Source organism: Ursus maritimus, unplaced genomic scaffold (assembly GCF_017311325.1).
Source record: "Ursus maritimus isolate PB19 unplaced genomic scaffold, ASM1731132v1 scaffold_23, whole genome shotgun sequence".
NCBI lineage: Eukaryota > Metazoa > Chordata > Mammalia > Carnivora > Ursidae > Ursus > Ursus maritimus.
Window position 1 is genome coordinate 45,083,187 of NW_024424786.1, and position 24,672 is coordinate 45,107,858.

Consider the following 24,672-nt stretch of genomic DNA (forward strand, 5'->3'; position numbering starts at 1 on the left):
GGGGGGGGGGGGGGGGCGTGTGCACAGCAGGTGCTGTCCCTGTGTCCAGTTGTTGATCCCTCGATGGGCTTAGGAAAACGCTGCTTAGGAAACGGTGGTCGAGCAGACAAACTGCGTTTTCAGTGGTGTGTGTGTTATCGCTGAGAACCACAGGTGCCCAGAAGAGGTGACGTAATCACTTAGGGACAGTGATCATTGATTTCTGCTGATGGAAGGGTGGCTTCCGTGTGGAGCGTGTAGATCCACAGGAGTTTAAATCCCGTGTGTGCAGCTCGCTCTCCCCCTTTTACGCAGGAGCTGGAAGGTGACGAGGAGGGAGAAGATGAGGATGATGCCGATATTAACCCCAAGGTCAGTTGGGGGGCCGCCCCACCCGTGACTGGCGTGCTGCTGCGACGTCGGGTCGCGTCTCCGTGCTCTAGTCAGAACACGAACAACAGACCAGGAACAGGCTTGAGTGACCCCTTCTGTAGGATTTAGTGCTCAGTGTGGGTGTCCAGTGAAGGCTTTCCCAGCTCGCTGGCAGCGCGCTCTTGCCGTCAGCTCGTTCCGGAGAGCAGCACTGTGCTCCAGACCTGTAGTCCACTCGGTGGAATGGCTGAGCGACGACGTGAATAAGCTGTTTCTTGTGTTTATTTTTGGAAAAGGTACAAAGAAGGAAATTTCGGGGGTTATTTTTTTAGCGAATAGAGTAATAAAATTGTAGACATAGTTTTACAATTGCCTTTGGGCTGAGACTATTCAGAAGCTATGTCTAAATATTTCCAATTATTGAAAATAAATTGGGAAGCTTTGCTTTAAAAAAAAAAACCCCAAAAAACCAAAAACAGAAACAAAAACACAGACATTGGGCAACCCCATTAATTTTACTTGGGAGTCTGGTTGTTTACTGATGGTCAGATCAGTGTAAGTGAGGGCACTTTGCCCCTTGGCTCAACCCTTCGATCCAGGACCGCTTTAATGCAGCCCTAAGGCCGTAGTAGGACATCCTCCGGGTCGCGAGCGTGAAGTCGATAGCTCTCTGCGTCGTCTTGGGCTGCCAGAGCACTAGCCTTACCTGCCGTTCATAACCTGGATCTCAGTTTAACTAGACTGTGTGTGTGTGTCCGTCCTCCGTTTTTGCCCGAAGTGGAATGTGCACTAAATATTGGTGTAATAACCGAGCTCTGTAAGTGTTCTTGTTTTTCTTTTTAACACCAAATGTTTCTGTAAACGCATGCTTTACAGTTCAGCTCCTTCTAGGAAAGGATGGGAGGTGGGTTCAAACTTTTTTAAATGTACAATATAAATACTACTCTGGGACTAAGCTCACAGCAATGCTCACCTCTGCACAGTCGGCCTGTCTGGCACGGGGGGCCGTAGTGCAGGGGCCCCTGTGCTCGGCTCTGTGACACAGGGGCCCTGGCTCGGGTGGCTCACACTGGGCTGGTGGGGGGTGCTGACGGATTCTAGAGCAGAGACAGGATGGTTTGCAGTGGGAGCTCCGTTAACTCCATCACTTGTCGCTTCCTTCTCTTGTTTGTCCTTTCCTGTCTCCTGCCACGTCTGTTTTCTGGAAGCTCGTTCTCTCACAAGTCGTCCGGCACCTAGAGGGTTGTGAGGGCTGGCGCTCCCTGGGTCTTCGTGTGTGCTGTTGGTTGGGGGAAGGTGAGGGATGATAAATGGGTCACTGGTGGGAGGTGCCAGGACCGCCAGCCCTGCGCAGCCAGAAGGGCCCGAGTCTTGTCCTTCGGAGGGATTGGTCATGTCAGATTCTCCACACGAGGAGGTAAACGAGGGAGAAGGGATGTTTCAGTATGGAATGTACAGATATGGTGGGTTGGGGTTGTTCATCTCAAGCTCGAGAATTTGTAGCCCTTTGTGTCATGAGAAAGTGGCTGTTTCCGCCTGTATAATTTTGTGCATTTTGTTTTCTTTTATGCTGACACTTCCTTTCAATTTTTTCCCCATTTAGGTGTAATTTTTGTCTGTTATTCATGCATTTTTAGGTAAGGTGGAATTCCATTCATTCCTAATCCAATCTTCTGATCTGTGCTTTATAACAGTGCCTTGTTGTGACTTTGTGGCTCGAGGGAAAGCTGCTGGCCAGGCACACTCGTGTGTGCTAGGCTGAGCGCACGGCCTTCTGAAGAACGGTACTTTTGCACAGGTGTCCGTTGTGTGGACTTCGAAAACTGACTGTCAGAAACTACATTTGGCTCATGCCTCCTGAGCCCCGTGTGTGTTGCTGACCAAGGCAAAGGCGTGACTGGTGTGGCGTTTTCTTGGGGACGGGCCTGCCCTCCAGGAAGAGCGCAGAGCGCGTGGGTCAGCCGCACCCCGGGCAGTGGCCCGCAGCTGCTGTGCTGGTGCTTGACTCGTCTCTGTCAGTTGTCTCCTTTCTAACTTCAGGTGTGCTGCAGACCAGGAGGTCACGAAGGGCTGCCCGCACTTGTGACTGTGCTGGAGTTAGTGTCCCAAAAGCTGCGGTGGCGGCGTGGTGTGGTGTTAGTAACGGGCGCTCCTGCGCGTTGTTGGGGTGCTCTGACCGCGTAGGGAAGAGCTGGGTGCTGCCCACCCGCCACCCCTGCCCCCCTTGGTGCGGGCCATGGCAGCTCTGTCCCGGCCATCGGCTCTCTACCGTGTGGGACACTGTCCTCGCGGAGCTGGGGGCAGTGGTCAGGAGATGCCGCAGGAGGCCGCGGGCTCGGGGGCTGTGCCGAGCAGCCGCAGCCAGTGTGTAGAGCAGGGCCTGTGAGAGCTGGAGCCGGCGCTTACGGCCGCAGGTGGCGTGCTGATGCCAAGGGGCGTGCAGACTACAGGCCTTGGAGCGTGTCCGCCTTGCCTTCCGGAGCAGCTCTGGCGGGCTCACTCTCATCAGGAGCTGAGCAGTAGCGCGGCTGCCTCCCGGCGAGGAAACGTGGCTAGGGGAGACAGCAAACTCCGCGCACCCTGGGTGTTTAAGGAGTCGGGGCTGATCGTGGATGTGCGTACACGACAGTGTGTTCGATTGCTCTTGATTCCTTTTGCCTCACTTGTCTGAAGAGTGTCCCCCCCCCCCCCAGCCACACTCTCCCACCCTGCCGGTCACCGGGAAGCATCCCTGACCTGCTCAGCCCTTGTCTCTGGGACGGGGGCCGTCCTGTGGCGCAGCCACCGTGAGCAGCCCCGGCACGGCGCAGCAGGATTGGCCGCCCTCGGTAGTGTCAGCAGACTCCTGTCAGGGGCCCAGCTGCTCCAGTGCAGGGGGCTGTCCCCTCTGCAGTCATGCAGGCTCTCGGACCCCAGCTGTGTGCCCCTGGGAGGCTGTGGGGGCCAGCTTTGTGCTTGGCGGCTTGTTTTCACCCCTTCTTGGGCAGTTGTCCTCTGTTAAAACTTGGCTTTTTAATGGCTCCATGAGAGGCAGGATTTGGGCTGGTAGTTTGTGCCTTGGAGACCCCGACTCCTCTCCCTTGATAATCAGGGGCATTGAGTGACCAAGCTGCCATGAGACTTTGTGGCCTGAGACCCAGGATGCTGGGCTTTAGTTGTAGTCCTGTTTTGGGATGTGTCGCAGGCTGAAAACCAGTGATGTCTTGTTGATAAAATTCACATCAGAAGCTTCGGGGTTCTGCGTTGACCTTACAGCCCAGGACTTATGTCCATGCGGATGCTATCCCCAGAGATGGGGCCTCCAGCAGGCTTTATCTCGAAGCTTCTGACTGTATTTTAAACAAATGGGTAATCTGTTCTCCTGGTTACGGTAAGCACACGAAGCGACTGAGACAGCGTATGGTAAATGGTATAAAGCCCGATATCACAGAATGCTGTATGTGTATAACTCACCTATGCACAGAAAGGTGCAGCAGGAGGGGTCCCTCCCGTCCTGTGCCGCCCCCCTGTTCCCACCACGTCACCCTTCAGAAGCACTCCCTTAGCTCCATCTTCTCTAACCCACTTCCGTTTTGCAAATACGATTGTGGAAATACACGCACTTCTCTCCTTGCCCTGAGAAAGCTGCCTGGGGGCGCCTGGGTGGCTCAGTCGTTAAGCGTCTGCCTTCGGCTCAGGGCGTCATCCCAGCGTTCTGGGATTGAGCTCCGCATCAGGCTCCTCCGCTGGGAGCCTGCTTCTTCCTCTCCCACTCCCCCTGCTTGTGTTCCCTCTCTCGCTGGCTGTCTCTCTCTCTGTCAAATAAATACTTAAAAAAAAAACAACAACAACTGCCTGATGCTCCCCCCACCCCGGCCCCCCCACCATGGCCACTCGACAGCTGGCGGCTCCTTGCCGTGGCCCTAGCCTGGGCTGCCTCCAGATCCACAGAGTTTGACTGTGATCTTTTCCCGCCTGGATTTCTGGTCAGGCGTGTTTTGTTTTAGGGGCCTGCGTTCTTTAGCAGTATTTCAGGTGAGCATGTGACGCCAGGGCCAGGACCCCCTCCCAGAGTGGCTCGCTGCTGGGCAGAGACCTGGGGGTCCCGGCCGCATCCCTGTGCTCTTTTCCATAAGACTTACAATGAAGAGATTAGACCAGGGTCCAAGGTCGTCTCTCTGCATTCATAGCACGTAATTTTTTTCGTACCTTAAATGTGATTTCCCAAAGAATGGAGTCCCAGCTTCAACCATAGAAGGTGTCTGTTACCTTAACCCTGATGTTTGCGGGGTTTTTTTTTATACTCCGTAGGCTTGTCAGATTTTATGAGAGTAATTTGTAAATTGGTAGCCAGGAGTTAGAGGCTACTGATCAGCAGATGTATTTGCCTGGAGTGATGAGTGGTCTGCTTGTCTGTCAGGCTGTCGTTGGCCTGCACACAGAATGCATAGGACTACGGGATGTGCTTTAAACGGTGTGAGATGTGTCAGTTTATACTGCAGTGAATGTGCTCCTCTGTTGCGGGGAGGCATGGTCTCTCCCTGCTACCTTTCTGGAAGGATCGAATTCCCACTTGGGAGGGGGCTGGGGGACCGGGGCTGTGTGCGGGAGCTGGCCTCCCGGCTTTGGGCTGCCGGCACATACCATCAGCAGGGAGCACTCCAGAGTGCTGGCCGGGGACGCCGGGGCTGCTCAGCCACCTCTGGCCCACCCCAGGGTGGTGCCTTTTCATTTCAGGTGCTGAGCCTGCCTTAGGGGTGGCAGGGGACCGAGGGGGAGCCGGCTGCTCTGTCACGTGGGCAGGGTCGGGGCGGGGGGGGCGGGGTGCCTGGGGCTCTGAGGCTGCGGTGCCGCTTTGGAGCACGGGCTACCCCCACACTGATGAGTCTCTGTGACCCTGAGACGCTCCTCCCCCCAGGGCCTGGACTGTGACTTAAACTCCCGGGCTTGTCTCCAAACAAGAAAGGGAGCGCTGCTGAGACTTTGTTTCTGGGAGGTTGACTGATTTTTTGTTACTCTTGTAAAAGTACGTTTGCAGTAACCATTTTTTCAGTAAGAATGAAGGCAGCAAATTGAGTCTTGGTTTGCATTGTTGGTTGGAGATACGGGGTTGATGACACTGGTTCCCTACAAGTCCTGTCTTCTCTCTTTGACAGAAGGAGCCCAGCCAGCCCTCCGAGTGCAAACAGCAGTGAGCAGCGAGGCCCGCAGGTGCGGCGTCGGAACTCGGCGGCGGCGGCACCTCGGTCGGCAGTGCTTGCTTCTAACTTGTTCTCAAGTGCATGGTTTTGACCTTAACTTTTTCTTTATCCTTATTATTTTGCTTAACCTGTACAGTGGCAACTTAAATGCATTTCAGAAATAGGAGGTTTGATTCCAGCACCCTCTACGGCCATGGGTGCAGCTCAGTGGACTTTCCCAGGCCCTGCCTTTGGAAGGGCCCCGTAGACCCCGGGGGAGAAGGGGCGGCGGAAGGTCAGTTGATGCCAAGGGCAGATGTCTGGGGGTGTGGTTCCGGGGCATCTAGAAGCAGCCACACCCCTCCGCAGTCGGACTGGATTCTTCCTTCCCTTGAGGAAACCCGTGTGCTTTGTGTTTCCCATCACTTGGTCTCCTGTGCTCTGTCCCGGAAGAGATGCGTGGACTAGGGTCCTGCTCTCCTTAGAAAGTTCTTTCTCTGGTTCTGTCTTCCTCGGGGTGGGGTGGGGGGTGTGGCGTGCCCCAGCCCTGAGGCGCAAGTGTTTGTGGTTCATCCTCGTATTTATTTATTCTTTCCTGCTTGTGAGGGCTTGGGACGCATGCTGTCGCTTGTCCTTACACTTTCTGAAACCATGTGTGTGACTGGTGACCTGGTGACTCGCCAGGCGGGGTGGTGGCGGCTCCCAGGGGAGCGAGGCCTGTATGGAGGGAACCTCGCTCTGTCCTGCCTGCGCTGAGGGCAGGAGCGCGTTTTTGCGACACACAGCCCAGCCGGCGTGGGGGGCGGGGGGGGGCGCCAGGCTTCTGTGGTGAGGGGCCGGGGCTGGGAAGTGCTGCCCTCCTCCTCGTGTGCACATGTTGGGTCTTGCTTTCTCAGTACCCCCTTTTTTTGGCCCCGTGCTCATCTTGTCTTAAAAGCCCTGGGTTCAGAGCGACCTGTTCTTGGCTGGCGTGTGGGGTTTCCGAGTGTGTGACCATGGTCTCTGGCAACCGGGGACACCGTGTCCACACTGTGACCAGGCCTGTAGAGTGCTCAGCCTTACTTATAATACATTTGTAACTGAATACGGTGTTTTCAATTTGTACAGAATAGTTAGAATATTCTATTAAAGTTGTGAAACATGAACCCGGCTCTGTGCGCGGTCTCTCTGTGGGAGGACCTGGTGGGAGGAGCGGGTGGGGCACTGGCACTTGCCCCACCCGGCAGCTCTCAGGCTGCGCTTCTGTGTCCTCTTGAACTGTATCTCTAGAGCCCTGGGGATGGGCAGGCCCGGGCTTCAGGCCTCTGCTTTTCCGGGTCGTCTTTGAGGCTTTTACAGCCGGTTCTTCAGAGGGGGCTACGTTTAATTTGCCCATTAGGCCTGCAGACCCACTTTGCTTAGGGGTGGCAGGGGACAGAGGGAGCCGGTTGCTCTGTCACGTGGGCAGGGTCAGGGGGTTGCCCAGGGCTCTGAGGCTGCGGTGCCCTTGCTACCTCAGGAAAGAATGTGCTTTCCCCCAGGAGTGCCCCATTTCTCAGAGTTTGTGGGGCTGTACCTTCCAGATCCAGAAGGTTCCAGGAGGGAAAATTCCTGCATAAAGACCACTTTTGATCTGTCTACTCACTGGTACTTCTCTGGTGGAACCTCTGTCCCTTCCTCAGAGGGAGCGCTCCCCCCAGGAACACCTGTTGCGCAAGCCCTTGCTGGGTACCCGCCCGGGGGCCTGGCTTCGCCCTGGGAGTGGCCGGGAGGGAGCAGGAAATGCCACACAAGGGATAGGAATAGCCATGCTTCCAGCGTGCCCCAGACAACTAGAACCAGAATGTTCTCTGTTCTTGAAGTACCCGTGCGTGAGCCCCACCTGGGCCTGGCCCCCAACCCGAGGAGCCTGCGGGTGCCTGGGGTGCCTTGTTGCGGCTGACACAGAACGAAAACCCCACCCCCGAGGCCAGTGTGCAGAGATGACGCCTGCGCTCTGCTCCCTGTCCCCTCAACTGGGAGCACCTCTTGAGAATGGCCCCCCGGACCTCCAGGGCAGCTTCTCGTCCCTGGGAACCCTGACTGGTCGGGGTTCCTCAGGTTCTCCACATGTCCTGTTCCCCTGAGCATCCGGAATGCACCCATTCATAACAGTGGCTTACAAGGGAATTGCACAAAATCAAGTGCCTGGGTGATTTGCAGGAAGTTCGCAGGGACAGTTCCAGGTCCAGGAGCATCCCATCCTGCTGGCCCCGGGGGTCACTCCTAGCATGACCTTTTAGGGGAGTCCTTTCCTGCTGGCTCCTGACCATCTTCCATGGGTGACGGACCCACATTCACCGTGAAGCAACAGCACTGCTCAGCCCGAAGGCTGCGGGGCCTCGCTGGATTTACGCGGGGCCCGTGGGAAGAGTCCCCTCTGATCGGCACAGCGCCAGGTGGTAGGAGCCGAGGAGACAGGCCCGGGCGCGGGGGGCGAGCTCTGCCAGAGCCCCCTCTGCCCCGCGGTGCCTAGGGCTTCACCAGAAGTCGGTGTGCATCGGCCGGGGCAGGAGTCCACACTGCGTGTGTGCCGAGTGCATGGGATGACTGAGGGTGGGGGGAGCCTGTCCCTTCCCTCGGAGATTGGCCGCGTCAGTGCCCGCCTACCCACAGCGGACGTGGAGCGTGCCCCTGCGAGCGTGTGCTCGGGAGCGGGCACCGGCCAGCCCCATGCGGGTGTGCACCTGTGCGCTCGTACACGCAGCGGCCGCCTTTGGAGGCTGAGCTGACTGGGAAGCCGGAGAGAGCGGCTGGGCACCTGGAGTCAGTGGGAGGGACAGCTGGGCTTTCTGGCTGTGGGCGGGCGACTGCATGGTGTCGGCAGCTCCAGGCGTGTCTTCCTGTGGGGCCAGCACGGACGGACGGCGGGAGGGGTGTTGGGGTCGTGGCTGTCTGGAGTGGGTTGTATTTTCCTGCGGGATGGAACAGTGTGAGCGTGTGGGCCTCATCACGGAGCTGCGTCCCTGTGGCCTCCGGGGCCCCAACCTGGCGCTTGGTGGCCCCAGGTGCGTTCGGATGGCAGGACTGCAGCTCGAAGCCCTGGGAAGCTGTGCCTTCCCCACTGTCCCCCATGGCACTGTCTCCTGGCCTGTCCGTGAAGCTGTCCTCTGGTCTCGCCCCTGGGCAGTCACAGGATGGGGAAGGCAGGCCTTCCAGTGGCCCAGGAGCCTGGCACCCGTCCTCTGTCTGGGCCTGTGCTGGTGCCTCAGGGAGACTGCCACAGGCTCCGCGGGTTCCTTCAGGCTCGCACCGGAAAGGCACAGCCGCCAGGAGGCTGCGGGGAAGGGGGCACTTGCAGCGGCTCTGGGTGGTTGCTGGCTCTATGGGGGCCAGGCCTCTGTCCTCCCGACCCCCTGCATTGCCTAGAGCCAGGCCTACCGCCCCCACCCCCGATCTGGGTCCCCCTTCTGGGTCGGGCCCTCGTGATGCTTTCAGAGGGTTCCATTGAGTGTCCAGGGCCGCCTCCCATCCCCATGGCCTCTGCGGCCTGCACCTCCCTCCTTATGTAACTGTCCTACACAAGACGATGCCCATTCGGACTTGGGCGAAATCAGGTGGCTGCCTCTGGGCTCAGCTCTGGGCTCCGCTGCCGGTCCGTGTACGCTAGTGTGCCTGCCTCTGCGCCCGGACTGCTGCAAGCGGCTCAGCTGTGCCCCGGTGGGGTGCAAGGCACACGCCCGCAGCGGAATGGTCCCAGCCTGGACTGGGTGAAGCCAGACACAAGGAAAGGCCTGCGGAGGACCTGTTTTTGTGGCTTCCTGGAGGCCGTGCAGCAGCGGGGACTGCAGGGGGCAGCGGCTGCGGGTTGACGAGAGCACCCCGGGAGATGGGAACTCTCAGCTCTGCTTTGCTCGGGTATGTCTGGTTGTATGTGTGTAAACTGTGCCGCCGTGAAGCTGCTTTTTCAGAAGTGCCCCAAATTGGGGTCAGTCAACTTAAAATTCTGGTTTTTCCCTCGAGTAAGTTAGGAATTGTGGCCGCCCAGGGGGTGGCGGAGATCGCCCACACCCCTGTCCACACGTGTGGCCGGTGGCTCAGTGTGTCCACATGCTCCCTCGTGCCCAGCGCCTGCCCCACTGTGGCAGCCAGTCTGCTGTCATGGCGCCAGGGCCGAGCAGAGCCCTGCCCTCCGCCCTCCCCTGGCCAGCAGGCCCACTCCCCGTAGGTACCAGGCTGTCAGAGCCAGGCAGGGTCAGCCCCCTGGCTTGTGCTCCCAGAGAGCGCCCGGGCCTGGGGAGGCTGCGCCAGGCCTTGCCCCTCGGGGAGACCAGGCCGAGCTGGGGGGGGGGGGGGTGAAGCCCAGACCTCAGCCAGCCTGTCTTGGTGATACCGCTGGCCTCTGACCCGCCCTCTGCTCAGAATGAGCCTTCCCTGCTCATTCCCAGAATGAGCCTCCTTCGCCCTCGAGTGCCCAGTGGGTGACCTGGAACAGCACGAGGTGGGCCAGAGAGGAGGCCCCGGGGCCGGCAGCGGGAGTTGTTCCCCCTGACCTGGCCTTGAGCTGCGCCCCCGAGAGGGGCTCTGCCGGAGAGGGCTGGCCTTCAACCACACCTGAACTTTGGCCGCTGCCTTGATGTTCTTTCAAGCAGGACTTCCCATCTTCCTTCTCTAGACGTAGACGCGCCCTCTGTGCGCCAGCCTCAGGGAGCTCAGCCGTGTCAGTGGGGGAGCCGGAGGGACCCCAGACGCAGTCACTGGGCCTCCCGCCCACCAGGAGATGCTGGCAGGCAGCAGCCCCCAATGGCAGGGGCTCCAGGACCCCTCCTCAGCTGACCCTGGCCGAGCTTCTGAATCTGGTGTGATTGTTCAGGCACCTTGTCTGCCTGGGACTCTCCTCACAGCCCCTGAGGCTCAGAGGCCACAATGGCCAGCACAGCCTGCATTCCCACCCTGCCACCAGGACGGTGAGGCCCAGACACCTCCTTGAGGCCAAGTCACCTTGGTGCACCTGGGTGGAGCCCCTGTCCACCCCCAGGATGTCACCATGGTGCCATTCCTGGGGCCAGCCTGGCCCAGCTGACTCAGCTCAGGGAGGGTGGTGGCCGGATGTTACTTTCCCCGACGGCCCAGCAGGCCAGGCCAGGCTTCTGCAGGCCCTGGAGACACGGGGCGGACCCCACACACTCATCCTCCATGGACTCCTTCCTCCCCCTCCCTCGGGTTGGGGGCTTCCAGAAGCCCGGGAATGTCAGTCAAGTCTGAAGATCCCTGGGTCTTGGCTTCTGCTTCTGGAACACGGGGAGAATCCTCCTTCCCCGGCACGGGCCAGGGACTTCAAGAGAGGAGGCCCAGTGCGTGTGGCCACAGCCGCCCTCCTTTCCAAAGCCTTCGTTCAGGCAGGGCCGCCCACGCCGGTCTCCCCACTGCCTTCCCGCGTGGGGCCGGCCTGGGGTGGACTGTGAGCTCTGGGGCGACGGGGTGCGCCTGAGAACACAGACCAGCTGGAGGGCCATGGCTCCCAACCTGCCCCCATTTCCAGCAGGGCCTGGAAGGTCCCAGCAGAGCTGGTGTCCCTGAGAGGAGAGAGCTGAGCAGAGGAGGGGGCTGTGAGGTGCATCCCCAGGCCGAGCCCTGGGAGGAGGACAGGGAGGACCTGGAACAGCTCAGGAGGGTGCGGGGCTGGGGTTCACCAGCAGGCTCCCGGCCTCCAGACCCGGGAGGGGATAGATGTGTGTCGCTCCAAGCCATCGAATGTGTGGTCCTCTGTCAGCACAGCCCCCGGACACTCACATAGGTAGGTGCAGGCGTCCAGGCGAGACGTTCAGAAGGGGGGGGGTGTCAGAGGAGGGCCTGGAGGAGGAAGTGGCCGAGGGGGTGCCGTCCGAGTGGGGGGCCCTGAGGGGACACTGTTCTGAGTGCGAGACACTTGGGGTGGTCTCTGGGGGGCCCTGAGGAGACTGGGCCGGGACACCCAGCCCCTCAGCTGCTCACAAGTGGGGGCCGAGGTGGGGCCTGGTGACGGCAGGGGCCACATCCAGGGAGACGCGAGACTGCGGTGTGCACAGGCTGCTGGTGCAGCGGAAGCAGCGAGCTGTCCCCTCCCAGGAGAGGGGCACGTCCTTCTCCCGCGGTCCCTCGACTACTCAGCCTCCGAGTCCACTTGCGCTGGGCAGCTTTTCTGTCTGATTTCCAGACCTACGCAGAGCACGCTCAACTCTCCCCTGTCCTCACCTGGGGGAGGCCCGGTGATGTGGCGAACCCCCAAACATCCTTGCACGCCCGGCTCCAAAGTCACCAGTGGTCTCTGGGAAGCCTTGACCTCACCAGCCAAAGCCAGCTCATGCCACCACTCTGCTGGGCCGCCTCTGCCACCAGACGGCGTGGCAGGCTGCGGGGACCCGGGGACGTTGAAACAAGGAGCAAACTGGGGGGCTTAGATCTACACTCGGCAGGCTTCTGAAGACCGGAAGTGCAGATCCAGGCATCAGGCTGCGCTGGGGGAGGGTCCTTCCTGCTGCTCCTGCTGCTGGGGGTCCCGGGCGTCCCTGGGCTGTGGCCATGTCCCTCGGCCCCTGCTTCCGTGGGCATGTGGCCCCTGCTCCCTCTCTCGGAAGGACACTGACCGCTTTCGGGGCCCTCCCAGGTAAGCTGGGATGGCCTTACGAGATCCTTAACCGCATCTTTCGTTGGATTAGTTAACACTGACTCTTACCCCGTGAAGTCAGTACACAGGTTCCATGGGGACGACACCCCAGTTTCGGCCACCGGATTGCGGAAACGCTGGGCGCCTGGCACGTTCCAGTGGGGGTGCGAGCTGGCCGGCAGGTCCGAGCTGTCACATTTCACACGGCAATTCCACATCTCAAAGTCTGTCCCGGTAACCCTGTGCACGCGAACGCGGGGAAATCGCGGAGGACTGCCCGGGACACAGATGGAATAGAATAGTATGCGTGTCTAGGAAGCATGGCGGGCTCCTACCTGGACACACATGCGTGTTCACGTGTGAATACGTTTCTTAAACTGGCAAAACACACGTAAATGTACCATCTTCACCACCTCTAAGCACACAGCTCACACGTGTGCAGCTGTCCCCACCACCCATGTCCAGATCCTTTTATTCTCCCAAACTGAAACTCCCCCGAGACACTCACCCCATCCCTCCCCTGGTGCCCACTGTCCACTCTCTGTCCCCCTGAGACAATGACCCCGTCCCCCCCCGGCCCCGGCACCCACCGTCTGTTCTCCACCCCCCTGAGACATCAACTCCCATCCTTCCTCCGGCCTGGCGCCCACCATCCACTCTGTTCCCCCGAGACGCCGACCCCCAGCCCTCCCCTGGCCCCGGCGCCCACTGTCCACTCTCTGTCCCTGTGAATCTGGAGACTCTAGGGATCTCGTGGGTGAATCCTACAGGATTTGTCCCTTTGTGTCTGGCCTGTTTCACTCAGCATCACGTCCCCCAGGTCCATCCACGCTGTGGCTGGTGTCAGCGTGTCCCTCTGTGTTCAGGCCGAGTGACAGTCCGGTGTGTGGATGGACCACGTCTTGGGTATCCGTTCATTTGGCGACGGACACGGGTTGCTTCCCATTGGGGGACCAGTCTGCCTGGGGGCAGGAGTGGGTGTCCCCTCAGGCAGGCTCCACACGAATCCCAGATGAGACCCTTGGGTGAATCTTAGTAAACAGTCCACCTTTGGGGGTGGGGTGGGCAGGAGCCAGATGTCCTAGCTGTCCTGTGATGACGCCGCCCGGGGGCTGCAAGGGCTGAGCATCCAGAGGGCCGCAGGCACAGCTTGTCCACCTCTGCCCTCCTTCCCTCCTTCCCTGTATTTTGTGCACTCCTTCTCTCATTCAAGCTTCCAGAAGGGTCCTGTGTCCCCGTGAACCAGGCCCTGGGCAGTCTCCCCTAAGTGACAGGCGTGCCCGCTGGCTCCCCACCCCAGACCCCTTCCCTGATTTTCCGGTTTTACTGAGGAGCAAGCAGAGCGTCCACTAACTTCAGCTGCTCTGACAGTCGCATCTCTTGGACGGTGAGGTCGATGTTTTTTAGGTCCACATTTCCCAAAACCTTTCCTGAGCACCCGGGCTGGGCCCCGGGGGCCCCAAAGACTGAGACACTTCGCTGCATTCCAGGAGCTTCTAGTGACCTCTGAGCTGGGTGCTGAAGGATAAATAGGAGCTCGCCAGGGGCCAAGGCGGAGAAAGGTGTTCTGGGTAGCGTCACTGTTCTCATTGGGTCCTCGTCTACGGGGCCAAAGCCAGGCTGACAGTGAAAGCCTGGCTGGCTGAAACCAGCCTCCTGCCCTTGGGCCTCTCACTTTTCCCAGGCTCCCGCTGGGAGGAGAGAGATCAAGGGCAGGCCTGAGTCACAGGCGGGGCCAATGGGTCACCTCCCTGGTACGGGGATCGCCCCCGCCCTCCAGAGGTTCACTCTGGAGCCATCTTGGGAACCCCAAGGCCCAGCAGTTACGCAGTTGGTGGGAGCAGGCCTTAGGCCATGCCCTGGCAATCCGAGGGGACTTCCTGGAGGAGGCCAGGGGAGAGAGTCTCCCAGGCAGGGGAAGCAGGGAGCCCCACCCCGCGGCTGTTCCTGAGTACCGTCTCCCACAGGAAGAGGGTGGTGAGGAGCCCCGGGCACCTGGGCCGGCCCATGACGCACGGTGTCCTCACAGGCTGCTGCTCCCAGGCCGGTTGGGCAAGAGCCTCCGGGGCTCGGCCTCTCACTGCCGCACGGATGACCTCATGAGGGGCGTTTCTGAGAGGTGCCCTCATTCTGTCTGGGACAGCGAGTGTGCGGCGCCGGATGTTTGGGGCCGTCTGTTTGCACGGGGCAGGAGCGGGCTGCCCCCAGGCAGGCTCTGCGTGAATCCTGGATGCGACCCTTAGGTAAATATTAGTAAACTTGGCTCTGACCTACACGGCCTGAGCCACAGATGGGAGGCGAAGCCCCGCACGGCCCCTCCCTGTTCATCCGGGCGGGGCTACTTCCTGCCCCCAGGCGTTGGGGCTCACTCAGTAGAGTGGCTCCGAATCCCACTTGCTGGAAGTGGGACCTCAGCTGAGCCCCTAACTTCTCTGAGACCCTCCCCCATTCCCTGAAAAGCCAAGAAGGCGACCCCAGCGGCACCCACCTTCTTGGGGGACCAACAGGGCAAAGCGGGCGAATGAGGCCCGGCGCCTGCAGGTGCTGGGCCCCCGTCTCTCCAGCCAGCGGCTGGCCGTCCAGCACCCACCGGCCAAGAACCCTGGTGGACCGCAGCTCCCTGCAGAGTGCAGGTCCAGCCCATACCGCGGTCATCGCTGCCCGGCGGGAAGCCATCTGCCTGGTGGGTTGTCTGGGCTCCTGGCTTTCAAATGGCTCAGGGAGGGGCCTCCCCTAAAAGGTCCTCCCTTGGGGTTGCAAGGTCAGCGCTTTGCTTCCTCAACATCCCCCTCAACTCCCTGCCCCAGAGGGTCCCCCAGATGGGCCTGCTCGGGGGCGGGCACAGGACCCTCTCCCTGCTCCAGGAGCAGGAGCTGTTAGGTTCCCCGTGGGCCTCTGCTGGATGGGGGTCTCAGGCCCCAGGGCAGGGGCTGTTGGTAGTGAAGCTGCCGAGGTGGGCCCAGCTCCCGGCCCCCAGCCCTCCGACCCTCCGTGATCCCCGCTGAGGATGCCCTGCCCGGGGGGTCTCCCTCCCAGGGTGGGGGCCAGGGCTCTCCACCCCCTATGACCTGTCCTACCACCTGTCAGACCACCCCCCCAGGTCACTGACCCGCCAGTGCTCCCCAGGGAGGCCTGGCCAATGGGAGGCAAGGAGAGGCGGCCTCACCCGCCTCACTGGGCCTCCCCTGGCTTCGGAGCCCCCCATATCCTCTTCCTCCCCCTCAGTCTGTTCCTCCAGCATCCTAAGCCCATCTCTGCTCCCACCCCCTCCCCGCCGTCCCTTCCAGCAGGCTCCCCTCCTCCCTAAGGGCTAACTTCTCCAAATGTTGAATTGGGCTGAGCAGAGCACCCTTCAGGCGCGTGCCTCCCTGGGCAGCTCCTCGGGAGCCACTCCCTCCCCTTGGAGTCCTTCAAGCTGTCCTCTTGGCCCCATGGCCCCAGTGCCCCCTTCTGGAGGGCAGGCAGGGCTCCTCCCCTCAGGGTCCTAGCACCAGCCAGGCCTGCAGGCACACAGTACTGTACGTGTCTCAGCAATGCCGAGTGCCTGGGGTTTGCCTGGAGCCAAGGTTGGACACACTGGCCCCTGGGTGGGGGAGGCGGGCTAGTGGGTGCTCACAGGCCTCAGAGGGGTGCAGGCAGAGTGGGGGCAGCTGGGGGGCTCCGTCCCTGGTCTGCTTCTCTTGGTGTCCCACTGCCCAGGGCAGCCTCTTTGCCCAGGTCTCACTGCCTGGCATCCCTCCGACCCACATAGGCCGAGTGCCCAGGGGATGGAGGGTAGGCACTCCCACTCAGCCTGATCTGAAACGCCAGCTCTGCTGGGATGCCTGTAGCGGCTGGACTTACCCCTTCCAAGGCTCTGGCTGCCCCGCGTTTTGTGGAGGGCGGACCTGTCTCCCACCCGCCCAAGCCTCTGGCCTGCAGAGCCTGGCTCCCTGAAAGAGCGTGGCCGCCAGTCCTCCCCCACACAGACCAGAATCCTGGGCCCCGGCTCTCCCCTCTCACCTGCCCTGCCCTTCCACACCCCTGGCCACACAGATGCGGAGCCCTGGGCAGCGGTCCCCTGCTGCCGTTCGCACAGGCCTAGTTTAAGCCCTTCGTCGGAGCCAGTGACCCTGAAGGGCCAGAGTTCTGGACTGCCCTCTGAGAGGTTAGGGGACTTCCCAAGTCCGAGTGCCACAATCGGCTGGGGCAGGGTCAGTTCAGCTCCAGGACAGGCTTCACGGACCTGCACAGACGCGGTCCTGCGCTCGGTTCTCTGCTCTGCCGTCACCAGCTGGAAAACTTTTTTGAACCAGACACCTGTGTTTTCATTTGCACCTGGCCTGCAAGCTTGTCCCCGCCCGCCAGGGGACTCAGGCCCTTCCTGTTTGGTCTGCAGTCCTTCCCCAGGGTCACAGCTAGGTGGAGGTGTTGGAAAGTGGGTGTCCAGGAGAGGCCCTGGCTGCCACAGACCCCTGCTGTGACTCCACCCCCACCCCTGGGAACCCGGGAGGAGCCAGCCATCACTCCTGCTCCTATAAACCCTTTAAAGGAAAAGAGTAAATACAAAGCCTGCCCGCCCGGCTGGAAGGCATGACTCAGCCGCCCCCGCCACCCTCTCCAGGCTGACCCTCCAGCACCAGCAGGAGCTTTCCGCACCCACAGCTCCGAGGACCTCTCCCCACTGGGCTGTGCAGGCGGTGGGGGTCGCCTCCTGCGAGCCGCCGGGAGGGCGCAGGAAGGACAGGCTCCCAGGAGGGGAGGAGGCACCCTCACATTTCTTGAGCCCCAAGGGGTGCTGTTCTAGCACTTTCCATATGTTCCCTTATCTAACAAAAGTGTTATTGTCCCCATTTCACAGACGAGAAAGCAGGCTCACAGCACCTGCTCTCAGGGTCGGCCTGGCCCCGGGGGTGCGGAAGACGGAAGGTCCTGCCAGGGGAGGCCCGCGGGAGTGAAGGTGGGACAGCAGGCCGGCTGGGCAGGGCCGTCGGAGGGTCTCCCCGGGAAGGCGTGGGATCTGCCGCGAGCCCTGGAGCGCCAGGACTAGCTGCCGGGGCGCCTGGAGGGTGGGGGTCCGCGCCCCGCCGACTCCCCGCCCTGGGCCGGCCCCGTCCCCCGGCGCTTCCCGGGGCTCCCCGGCGGTGAGTCACCGCGGGCAGGGCCGGCCGCAGCGCATTCCTCCGCGGGGCCGGCGTCCGGGGCGGGGTAGGGACCGCGAGTCACCCCACGGGGCCGGAGCTGGGGCGTCGGAGGAACAGGAGCGTAGCGGGCGACCTCCGGCGGCCGGGGACCGGTGGGGGCGTGGTCTAGGGGAAGGGGGCGGGGAGGGGCGTGGCCTCGAGGGGGAGGGCAGGGGCGGGGCCGAGCGCAGGCGGGGCCGCATAAAAGCCGCGCCGGCTCGGCCGTGCGCTCATCGCCCGCGCCGCCGCCGCCGCTGCCGCCCGAGAGCGTTCCCCACGCCGCCGACATGAAGACGCCCGGCGAGGTGTTGCGCGAGGGCGAGCTGGAGAAGCGCAGCGACAGCCTGTTCCAGCTGTGGAAGAAGAAGCGCGGCGTGCTCACCCCTGACCGCCTGCGCCTGTTCCCCGCCGGCCCCGGCGCGCGCCCCAAGGAACTGCGCTTCCACTCCATCCTCAAGGTGGACTGCGTGGAGCGCACCGGCAAGTACGTCTACTTCACCATCGTCACCACCGACCGCAAGGAGATCGACTTCCGCTGCGCGGGCGAGAGCTGCTGGAACGCGGCCATCACGCTGGCGCTCATCGACTTCCAGAACCGCCGCGCCTTGCAGGACTTCCGCAGCCGCCAGGAGCGCGCCGCGCCCGCCGCGCCCCCCGAGCCCCGGCCGGCCCGAGCGCCCTGAGCGCCGCCGAGGTGAGTGCCGCCCGTCGGGGGGAGGCGCTGCCCCGTCGCGGGGACACCATCGAGAAGGGGACCGGGTGCCGCGCCACCGCGGCGTGTCTGGGCGCGTGGCCGGAGCCGTCGGGCTGCCTCCGGCCGCATCGGGGCCCTGGGGGACCTACCGCGGGCCGGACCCCGATCCCCTCGGTCCCGGGCTGGGGTCCCGCTCCCTAACCGCCTCCTTCCCCTCCCACCCCCCTCCCCCGCCCCGCCCGGCAGGAGCCGCGCACTGGACGAGTCGGGCCCGACGCGGGGCCGCGCTGGCAGGAACCACGGGGGGTGCCCGGGACTGCGGGGAACCAGGGCGGGCCGCCCACCCGCAGACTACAGCGAGGATAAAGGCCGGGAGCCGTGTCCATGACCCACACGGAAGGATCTTCCCACGCGGAGTCACAGAGCCTCGGCCCGCTGAGCGGGCGCCTTAAATTATCAGACTATCTATGTATTTATTTTGATGGTTGTCATGTAACCGTCTGTCTTAATATTTCATTTTTGCATCAATGTGTTCATTCCAAATAAACTATTTGATCTGTTCCCTTTTCTACCAGCCCCGGTGTGGTGCGGTGAGGTTCCTGGCGGGAGGGTTGGCGGCCCTTTCGGCGGGAGCAGGGGTGTGGGTGGGGAGAGCCGCCCTCTGACGTCTGAAGGGCAAGGGGGGAAGCACTGGGAATGAGCACACTGTCATCTGCTGGGCCCTGTCCACACCCTCCTTGCCAAGCGGGCTCTCCGGAGGCTGGGCAGTGCCCCGAGGTTTGGCCCCTGCTGACTTCTGCTCCTGGGTGTGTCGCGGAAGGACGGGGCCAGTGCCTGCTTGGGGACGTCACTCACGAACTGTCTCACTGAGGCGGCGCACCCCCTCCTGCCCAGCGACCCCACCTGCCCCCCACCACCCACACGCCACCTGTCCTGCCCCCCTCCGGAAGGAAGCCCTCAGCCCTCTGGCCGCCTGCCCCGCTGTGCTCCCCTTGACCCCACCCCACCCCGTGGTGGGGCCGTAGCTGCTCCGGGCCATCCAGCCGCCAGGTCCCAGGGCCGGCACCCAGTGTGGGACCCGTAAGGCGGCGGTGCTTCTGGGCGAGTAAGGGGAGGCCGCGCCGTTCCCAACTGTTGGCAGCTGACAAGTCGGCAGCTTCTGCCCTCCCCACTCGGCTGCCTCCCATGGGCTGGGCCCAGACAGTGTGTCCGGGGCTGCCCAGTGGGGAGGACTCCGGAGGTGTGTTCCCCCAGCCAGAAGGTCCACTGGTGATGGGCAAGCCAGAAGACAGAAGACTAGGACATTGTTCTCTGCCTGTGGAGGGGAACTTCATTCCAGGGACCTTTCTGGCTGAGAGGATGCCAGGTATGGGAGGTAGTGGCATGGGGAGCGAAGGACCAACATAGGGCCCTAATGTCTGTCACTCACACTGGACCCAGGGGAGCCCTGTGGGCCTCCTCGCTGGGTCCTAGGGCTGGCTGGGGAGGGTCTGCCCCTTTGCTGGGAAGCCAGAGGAAACCATTCCTTGTGGGGCGCCTGGGTGGTCCAGTCCTCTAAGCGTCTGCCTTTGGCTCAGGTCATGATCCTGGGGTCCTGGGATCGAGTTCCGCATCAAGTGGGGAGCCTGCTGCTTCTCCCTCTGCCTGCCGCTCCCCTACTTGTGCTCGCTCTCTCTGTGTGTCAAATAAATAAATAAAATCTTAAAAAAAAAAAAAAAGAAAGAAAGAAAAGAAAAAGAAAAAGAAAAAGAAAAGAAACCATTTCTTGCAAGGAATTTTCTCCTGAACACTACTTGTGGTTGGGGGAGGGGGTTCCTCCAGAGAAGTAGAGAGAGAGTGGCCCCAGGGCCTGCACTGGCCCCGTTGCACCCCCATCCTGCCCAGACCTTCATGGGGAGGAAGGGTCAAAGTTAGGGTGACAGCCCCATCCCCCATGGCATACACACAGAAGATGGTCTGGTCTCAGCTCTTGGGCTGGGACAGTTGACAGACCGCTGCTCTCTACGGCCCTGGCCCCCTAGAGCCCTGGCCCTTCTAGTCGGATCCATGGAATTTTGCGGTTGGGGGTCCTGAGTTGTTTTCCAGGCAGCCTGGGTGGGGGGGAGCGGAGGAGGGGTGACCTTCATGGTTTCAGGGTCACCTAACCCCCTGCTGGGATCGTTCTCTCTGTACTGGTCATGCTGGCCTCCCCTGTCCGGTGCCCCTCTCCCTAGGGGGAATGAGGGGGAGGGCCGGTGCTCCCCAGTTCTCATGACTTGCCGCCTGGCCCCACCCACCGGGCTCCCCACCAGGGAGCGAGGGCCATTTCCCCAGACTTCTCTCCAAGCCTTGAACTCCTCATCTTTGAAAACAAGCAGTTTCCGTTCACGTGGGGTGACTGACAAGGGCGAATGGGCAGTGTGCTTAGCCCGGGGCCAAGCAGTGGAGGACTGGGGGTGGGCAGAAAGCTCTTGTCTCTGGGGGTTTGAGCAGCGCTGTCGGGGTGGGGGTGGCGGCAGAGGGAGCCGTCTAACTGGCCAGGCAATGCACTGGGGGGGTGGGGGTGGGCACCGCGCAAGGACAACTCAGGTGACGGCTCTCTCTGGAGCCCTGGGGCCCTGCAGCCGGCCCCCTCCTCCAGGAGGCTCTCCAGCCTCTCCATCCCTCCGTCCCTCACCCCCAGGTCCCCTGTTCCACCCATGGCACTTCGCAGAAATCAGGCTGGAGGAGGAGTTTATTGCTGGTCTGTGCCCTGGGACCACGGTCACCACACTTTGTCTGTCTTCTGGGGCAGAGGCTGTCTCCAGAGCACCAGGAGGACAAGGATGTTGGTGGCAAACTGCACATGGCCGAAGACAGGGACCCCAAAGCTGCGGTACAGGAGGCCACCCACGGTGGGCCCCAGGGTGCGAGTCAAGGGCTGCACGGAGGCGCAGAGGCCCAGCATGGTGCCTAAGGAGTGGGGGTGGGGGGGGGCAAGTCAGGCTCGGCCAGGTCCCTTGGCGCCACCACCCTGGCCACCTGCTCCCTGGACACAGCCAAGGCCTCCCCTGCCCTCCCATCCCCCCACCCCGCCTTTGCTCCCCTAGCTCCCTCCACCCAGACGTGTGGGTCTGCTGGTTTCAGACCACCCAGCCGGGCAGGGGCTGCGCTGGCACTTCTCAGATGCGGGGCTGAGCCTGCGCCCTGCCCCAGAAAGTTCCCCAGCACAGGAGGAGCCTGGGAGTGGAGCCACAGGTTGGGGGCCAGACCCTGCCCTCCTAGGCCTGCCAGGGAGACCGGGCTGGGAACCAGGGAGGGTGGGCTTGGGGCTGGCGTGCCGGGCCGTGTGACACCCCCAGAATCGCCCCCACAGCCCCCACCCCCCTCATATGGACGGGAGAGTGCCCCCCACAGGGCTGGGGAGGGGCCACCCACCTGCCTCTCTGCACCCACTTCCCAGGCCCACCTTGCTGCCTGCGTCCCCGGCTACCTGACGCCCCTGTCCCTACGCCCCTGCCGGCCGCTATGCCCTGTGGGGGCACGCGTGTGTGGTATTGTCAACACGACATGTGCCCAGAGGGTCCTGGGCTCCTGGGGCTGAGCCCAGTCTCTCTCTCTCTCTCCCTCTCTCGTGTCCCCGCTGGGCCAGCTGGGAGCGGCCTGGTGAGGCCCCGCCTGGGCTCAGGGCCGGGCGTGGGGGAAATTTAAGAGCGGCTTCTCCCATCGCCCACAGACACCGGGGAGCAATTACCGCCCCCTCTGTGGTCTCGGGTTCCCAGGCTGGTGCTGGGAACCAGCTCCTGGCTCCTTCCGAGCTGAGGGGTGGTGCTTCAGGCTCGGGGTGGCCCCAGCGGCTTGGGTCTGCTCTGCCCTCCTCCCTGCCAGGCCCTGCCCCCATCTCTCCATGCTCTGTTCCCCTGCCTCCTCCTGGCGTCTCCTGGGTGCCAGCCAGGCCACCACTCCAGGACGCCCTCCAGGCCTGGCCCTGCCGCCCTGGGGAAGAGGCCTTGCCCATCAACCACCTGGTTCCCTCCTGGGCCTCTAGACCTCTGTTTATCCCTCCCGGACGGACAGGTGGATGGAGTGAGGGTTGGCCAGGCCCCCTGAGCTTTCCAGCTTGCTGGGTTCTTCACCCTCAGCCAGCCACAGGAGCCCGTGAACTTGGCCTGTCCCATGCCTGGACCATGCCTGCCAGGAGCAGGGGGTGTGGGCAGCAGCCGGGGCACTGTCAAGCCCAGGGACCTGAGTCTGGATGGGAGACTCAGGCCTCAAGAAAGAGAGCTAGATGCAGAGTGAGGGCTGGGGGTCCCTGTCTGGGGACACCTGTGTCCCACTGGGGGGGGGGGCTGGGGGCTTCCTAGGTTTAACCAGCTCTGTGCCCTCCTTCACTCACTCAGGAACACCTGCACCCCCCCCCCACCGGTGCTGGGGAGGGAACAGAAGACTGGCTCCTGCCTCCCAGCCTCGCAGGCAAGCCCCTTCCTGTGCTGCCCACGCTTGGCCCCACTGGGCTGTCTTCCTAACTGGCCTCTGCAGGAGATTTTCAGGTCCACACCTCCCTCCACACCTCTGCCCAGCTGGGATGCCTAGAATGCCGTCTTTCCGTCGTCCTTTTTAGTGAAATCCTGCCCATGCTTCAGACCCAAACCAGACACCACCTCCGGGAAGCCCTCTTCCCATCCCCCAGGCCCAGCCCAGCCAGGTGGCCAATTCTCACCTGAGCCATCTTGCAGCCCGCCCCCCCGACCCCGCCCACTCAGGCCCCAGGCCGCCCACCGCACTCAACACTCACTGGGTCAGGGAGACCCAGCCTGAAATCGGGGGAGCTGCTCCATCTGCAGCTGCCCAGAAGGCTTTCCAGAGAGGACAGCCTGGGGCACCCCAGGCCCTTGCCCCTCCCTGGCTCCCAGGGATGCAGCTCTCACCCGTGTCTGAAGCCGAGACAGCCTTGGTCAGCATGCTGTCGGTGACCACGTTGAGGGCACACAGGCCGAAGACCAGGCCAGGCATCAAGAGGCAGAAGTGGAAGACGTTGGACATCAGGGCCTGGCATGGGGCAGGGCAGGGAGGCCATGGGGCAGGGGGCCACACAGGACCAGGAAGGAAGGGCCCCCTCCCTGAAGTCCCATGGAGGGCAGCCCTGGGTAGGGGTGGAGAAGCTCTAATGCCTACTGGGCATGTGCAGAGGGCCGGGGGATGGGCCCGGGACCCTGCCCCGAGTGGGGAACAGCCCAGAGGGACATGCTCACCATGGCCAGTCCCACCACGATGAAGACCAGCGTGCTGGCCCGGAGTAGGGCCCCCTCCGAGAAGTGGCTGCTCAGCCGTCCGATGACCAGGCCCTGAATGACCTGGGGAGATGGGGGAGGGGTGGTGGTGGGAGGGTCTGGGCCGGGGCCACCCCTGCAGCTGGGGACCTCCCTTGGGGACACCTCCCAGCCCTAGCAGGCACCAGGTCAGAGTAGAAGAGTGGGTCCCAAAGTCTGTGTGTCAGCAGCAAGGGCCCTGGGGAGACGGGCTGGCCGAGGCCTCCCACGGGCACCCGGCCGCTCGCGTGGCCGCTCAGAGGGCTGGGGTCCCCTCCAAAACGGATCTCACCGCACTGCTTCCAACTAGAACCATGAATGTCCTTTAAAACACCCTACTTTCAGACTTGCTTTATCTTAGATTCTTTGCTTGCTTGCTTGCTTTGTAGAGGAAGGTCTCCTGGGCAAGTCCCCCCCGCACGGCACAGCTGGAGGGGGCCCGACAGCGCGGGAGGGCGAGTCTGGCCTCCGCGTCCCTACAGACACCCGGACAGATCCCTGGCACGGGGCTCTTGGGCCCCAGTTTCCCTGTTCAACTAAAAGATCCTAAACTTCGTGCCTTGCAAGGCCGCGGCCCGGAGTTACAGGCCTGTCGGCTCACGCCGCCTGAAGCACCCGCGTTCCGTGCACCCCTCTACTGCACCCTGAGCTGGGGGGCCTCGTCAGACCATATCCAGCCTCTGCATGGACCGTCTCCGCAGCCCCCACCCCAGTCTGAGCAAATCCAGATCCTTCTTGCCCTTCAGACCATCCCCCAACACACACACACACACACACACACACACACACACACACACACACGTCCTCAGAGCCAAGCCCTCTGCCTCGGTACCCTCAGCAGCCCGTGAGCGCCCCACCCCCAGGCCCTTTGCACCTGCAGCCCTCTCAGCCCCGGATCCACTGCCCCATCTGCCCTTCTAAGGACCTTATTCTCCTGCGACGTGCTAGTCACCCCTGACACATCAGACGAGTAGGTGGTTGGGGGCTTATCTCTGTCCCCCCCACCCCGTCTGACAGAAGCCCCCCATTACCGTGGTGGCATGGCGCCTGGGGGTGGGCGAAGGCGCAGCGGGGGCTCTCGCAGGAGGGGCTGGGAGGGATAGCGGTCGGCAAGTCCCCTGGGGTGGTGATGCCACGCCCGCACGCGAGCACCACCTGGGCTGCCACTCCCCCCTGGCCCCCAACCCCAGTGCCCACCCCACACCCAGGGAGCGGGGAGGGGATGCTCTGGTCCCACTGGGGTTGGGCTGCAGCCACCACGCTTCAGGGTGGGCCAGGAAATGGTTTGTGGAGGGAGGCAGCTGGTGGGAGCCCAGCTGTGGGGGGCCAGGCCCTCCGTGAGCAGCCCTACCACCCCGGGGGCCCGGGGGCAGGGAGGTGCCTGATGAAGGAGGCTTCAGGCCTTTCTCTGTAGACACAAACTGCCCCCCCCCCC

At 62.5% G+C, this 24,672-nt stretch overlaps 3 protein-coding genes across 6 annotated transcripts in view; 2 read left to right on the forward strand and 1 right to left on the reverse strand.

The window, feature by feature from the left end:
- Positions 1-6,655, forward strand: part of NAP1L4 (nucleosome assembly protein 1 like 4) — a 44,488-nt gene extending 37,833 nt beyond the window's left edge. For 3 of the 4 annotated variants that reach the window (XM_040639624.1, XM_040639628.1, XM_040639627.1), the window contains exons 15-16: positions 295-351; positions 5,487-6,655. In XM_040639624.1, coding sequence (XP_040495558.1) covers positions 295-351; positions 5,487-5,525 — 96 coding nt within the window. In that variant the 3' untranslated portion in view covers positions 5,526-6,655. Of the gene's footprint in view, positions 1-294; positions 352-1,954; positions 1,989-5,486 lie in introns of all 4 variants that reach the window. The other variant, XM_040639626.1, reaches the window with a different exon arrangement.
- A 10,860-nt stretch (positions 6,656-17,515) lies between these two features.
- PHLDA2 (pleckstrin homology like domain family A member 2) lies at positions 17,516-17,959 on the forward strand. Its single transcript, XM_040638791.1, has one exon. It carries the CDS (start codon positions 17,564-17,566, stop codon positions 17,957-17,959), a length of 396 nt encoding a protein of 131 aa, XP_040494725.1. The 5' UTR covers positions 17,516-17,563.
- Positions 17,960-20,665: 2,706 nt separating this feature from the next.
- Positions 20,666-24,672, reverse strand: part of SLC22A18 (solute carrier family 22 member 18) — a 20,833-nt gene continuing 16,826 nt past the window's right edge. Inside the window, exons 8-10 of the mRNA XM_040638754.1 lie at positions 23,181-23,282; positions 22,857-22,977; positions 20,666-20,901 (exon numbers count right to left, since the gene is read on the reverse strand). Coding sequence (XP_040494688.1) covers positions 20,714-20,901; positions 22,857-22,977; positions 23,181-23,282 — 411 coding nt within the window. The 3' untranslated portion in view covers positions 20,666-20,713. The remainder of the gene's footprint in view (positions 20,902-22,856; positions 22,978-23,180; positions 23,283-24,672) is intronic.

Excerpts from the sequence above, each read along its gene's own strand:
- PHLDA2 (XM_040638791.1), top strand. The coding sequence starts at position 17,564 with ATGAAGACGCCCGGCGAGGTGTTGCGCGAGGGCGAGCTGGAGAAGCGC.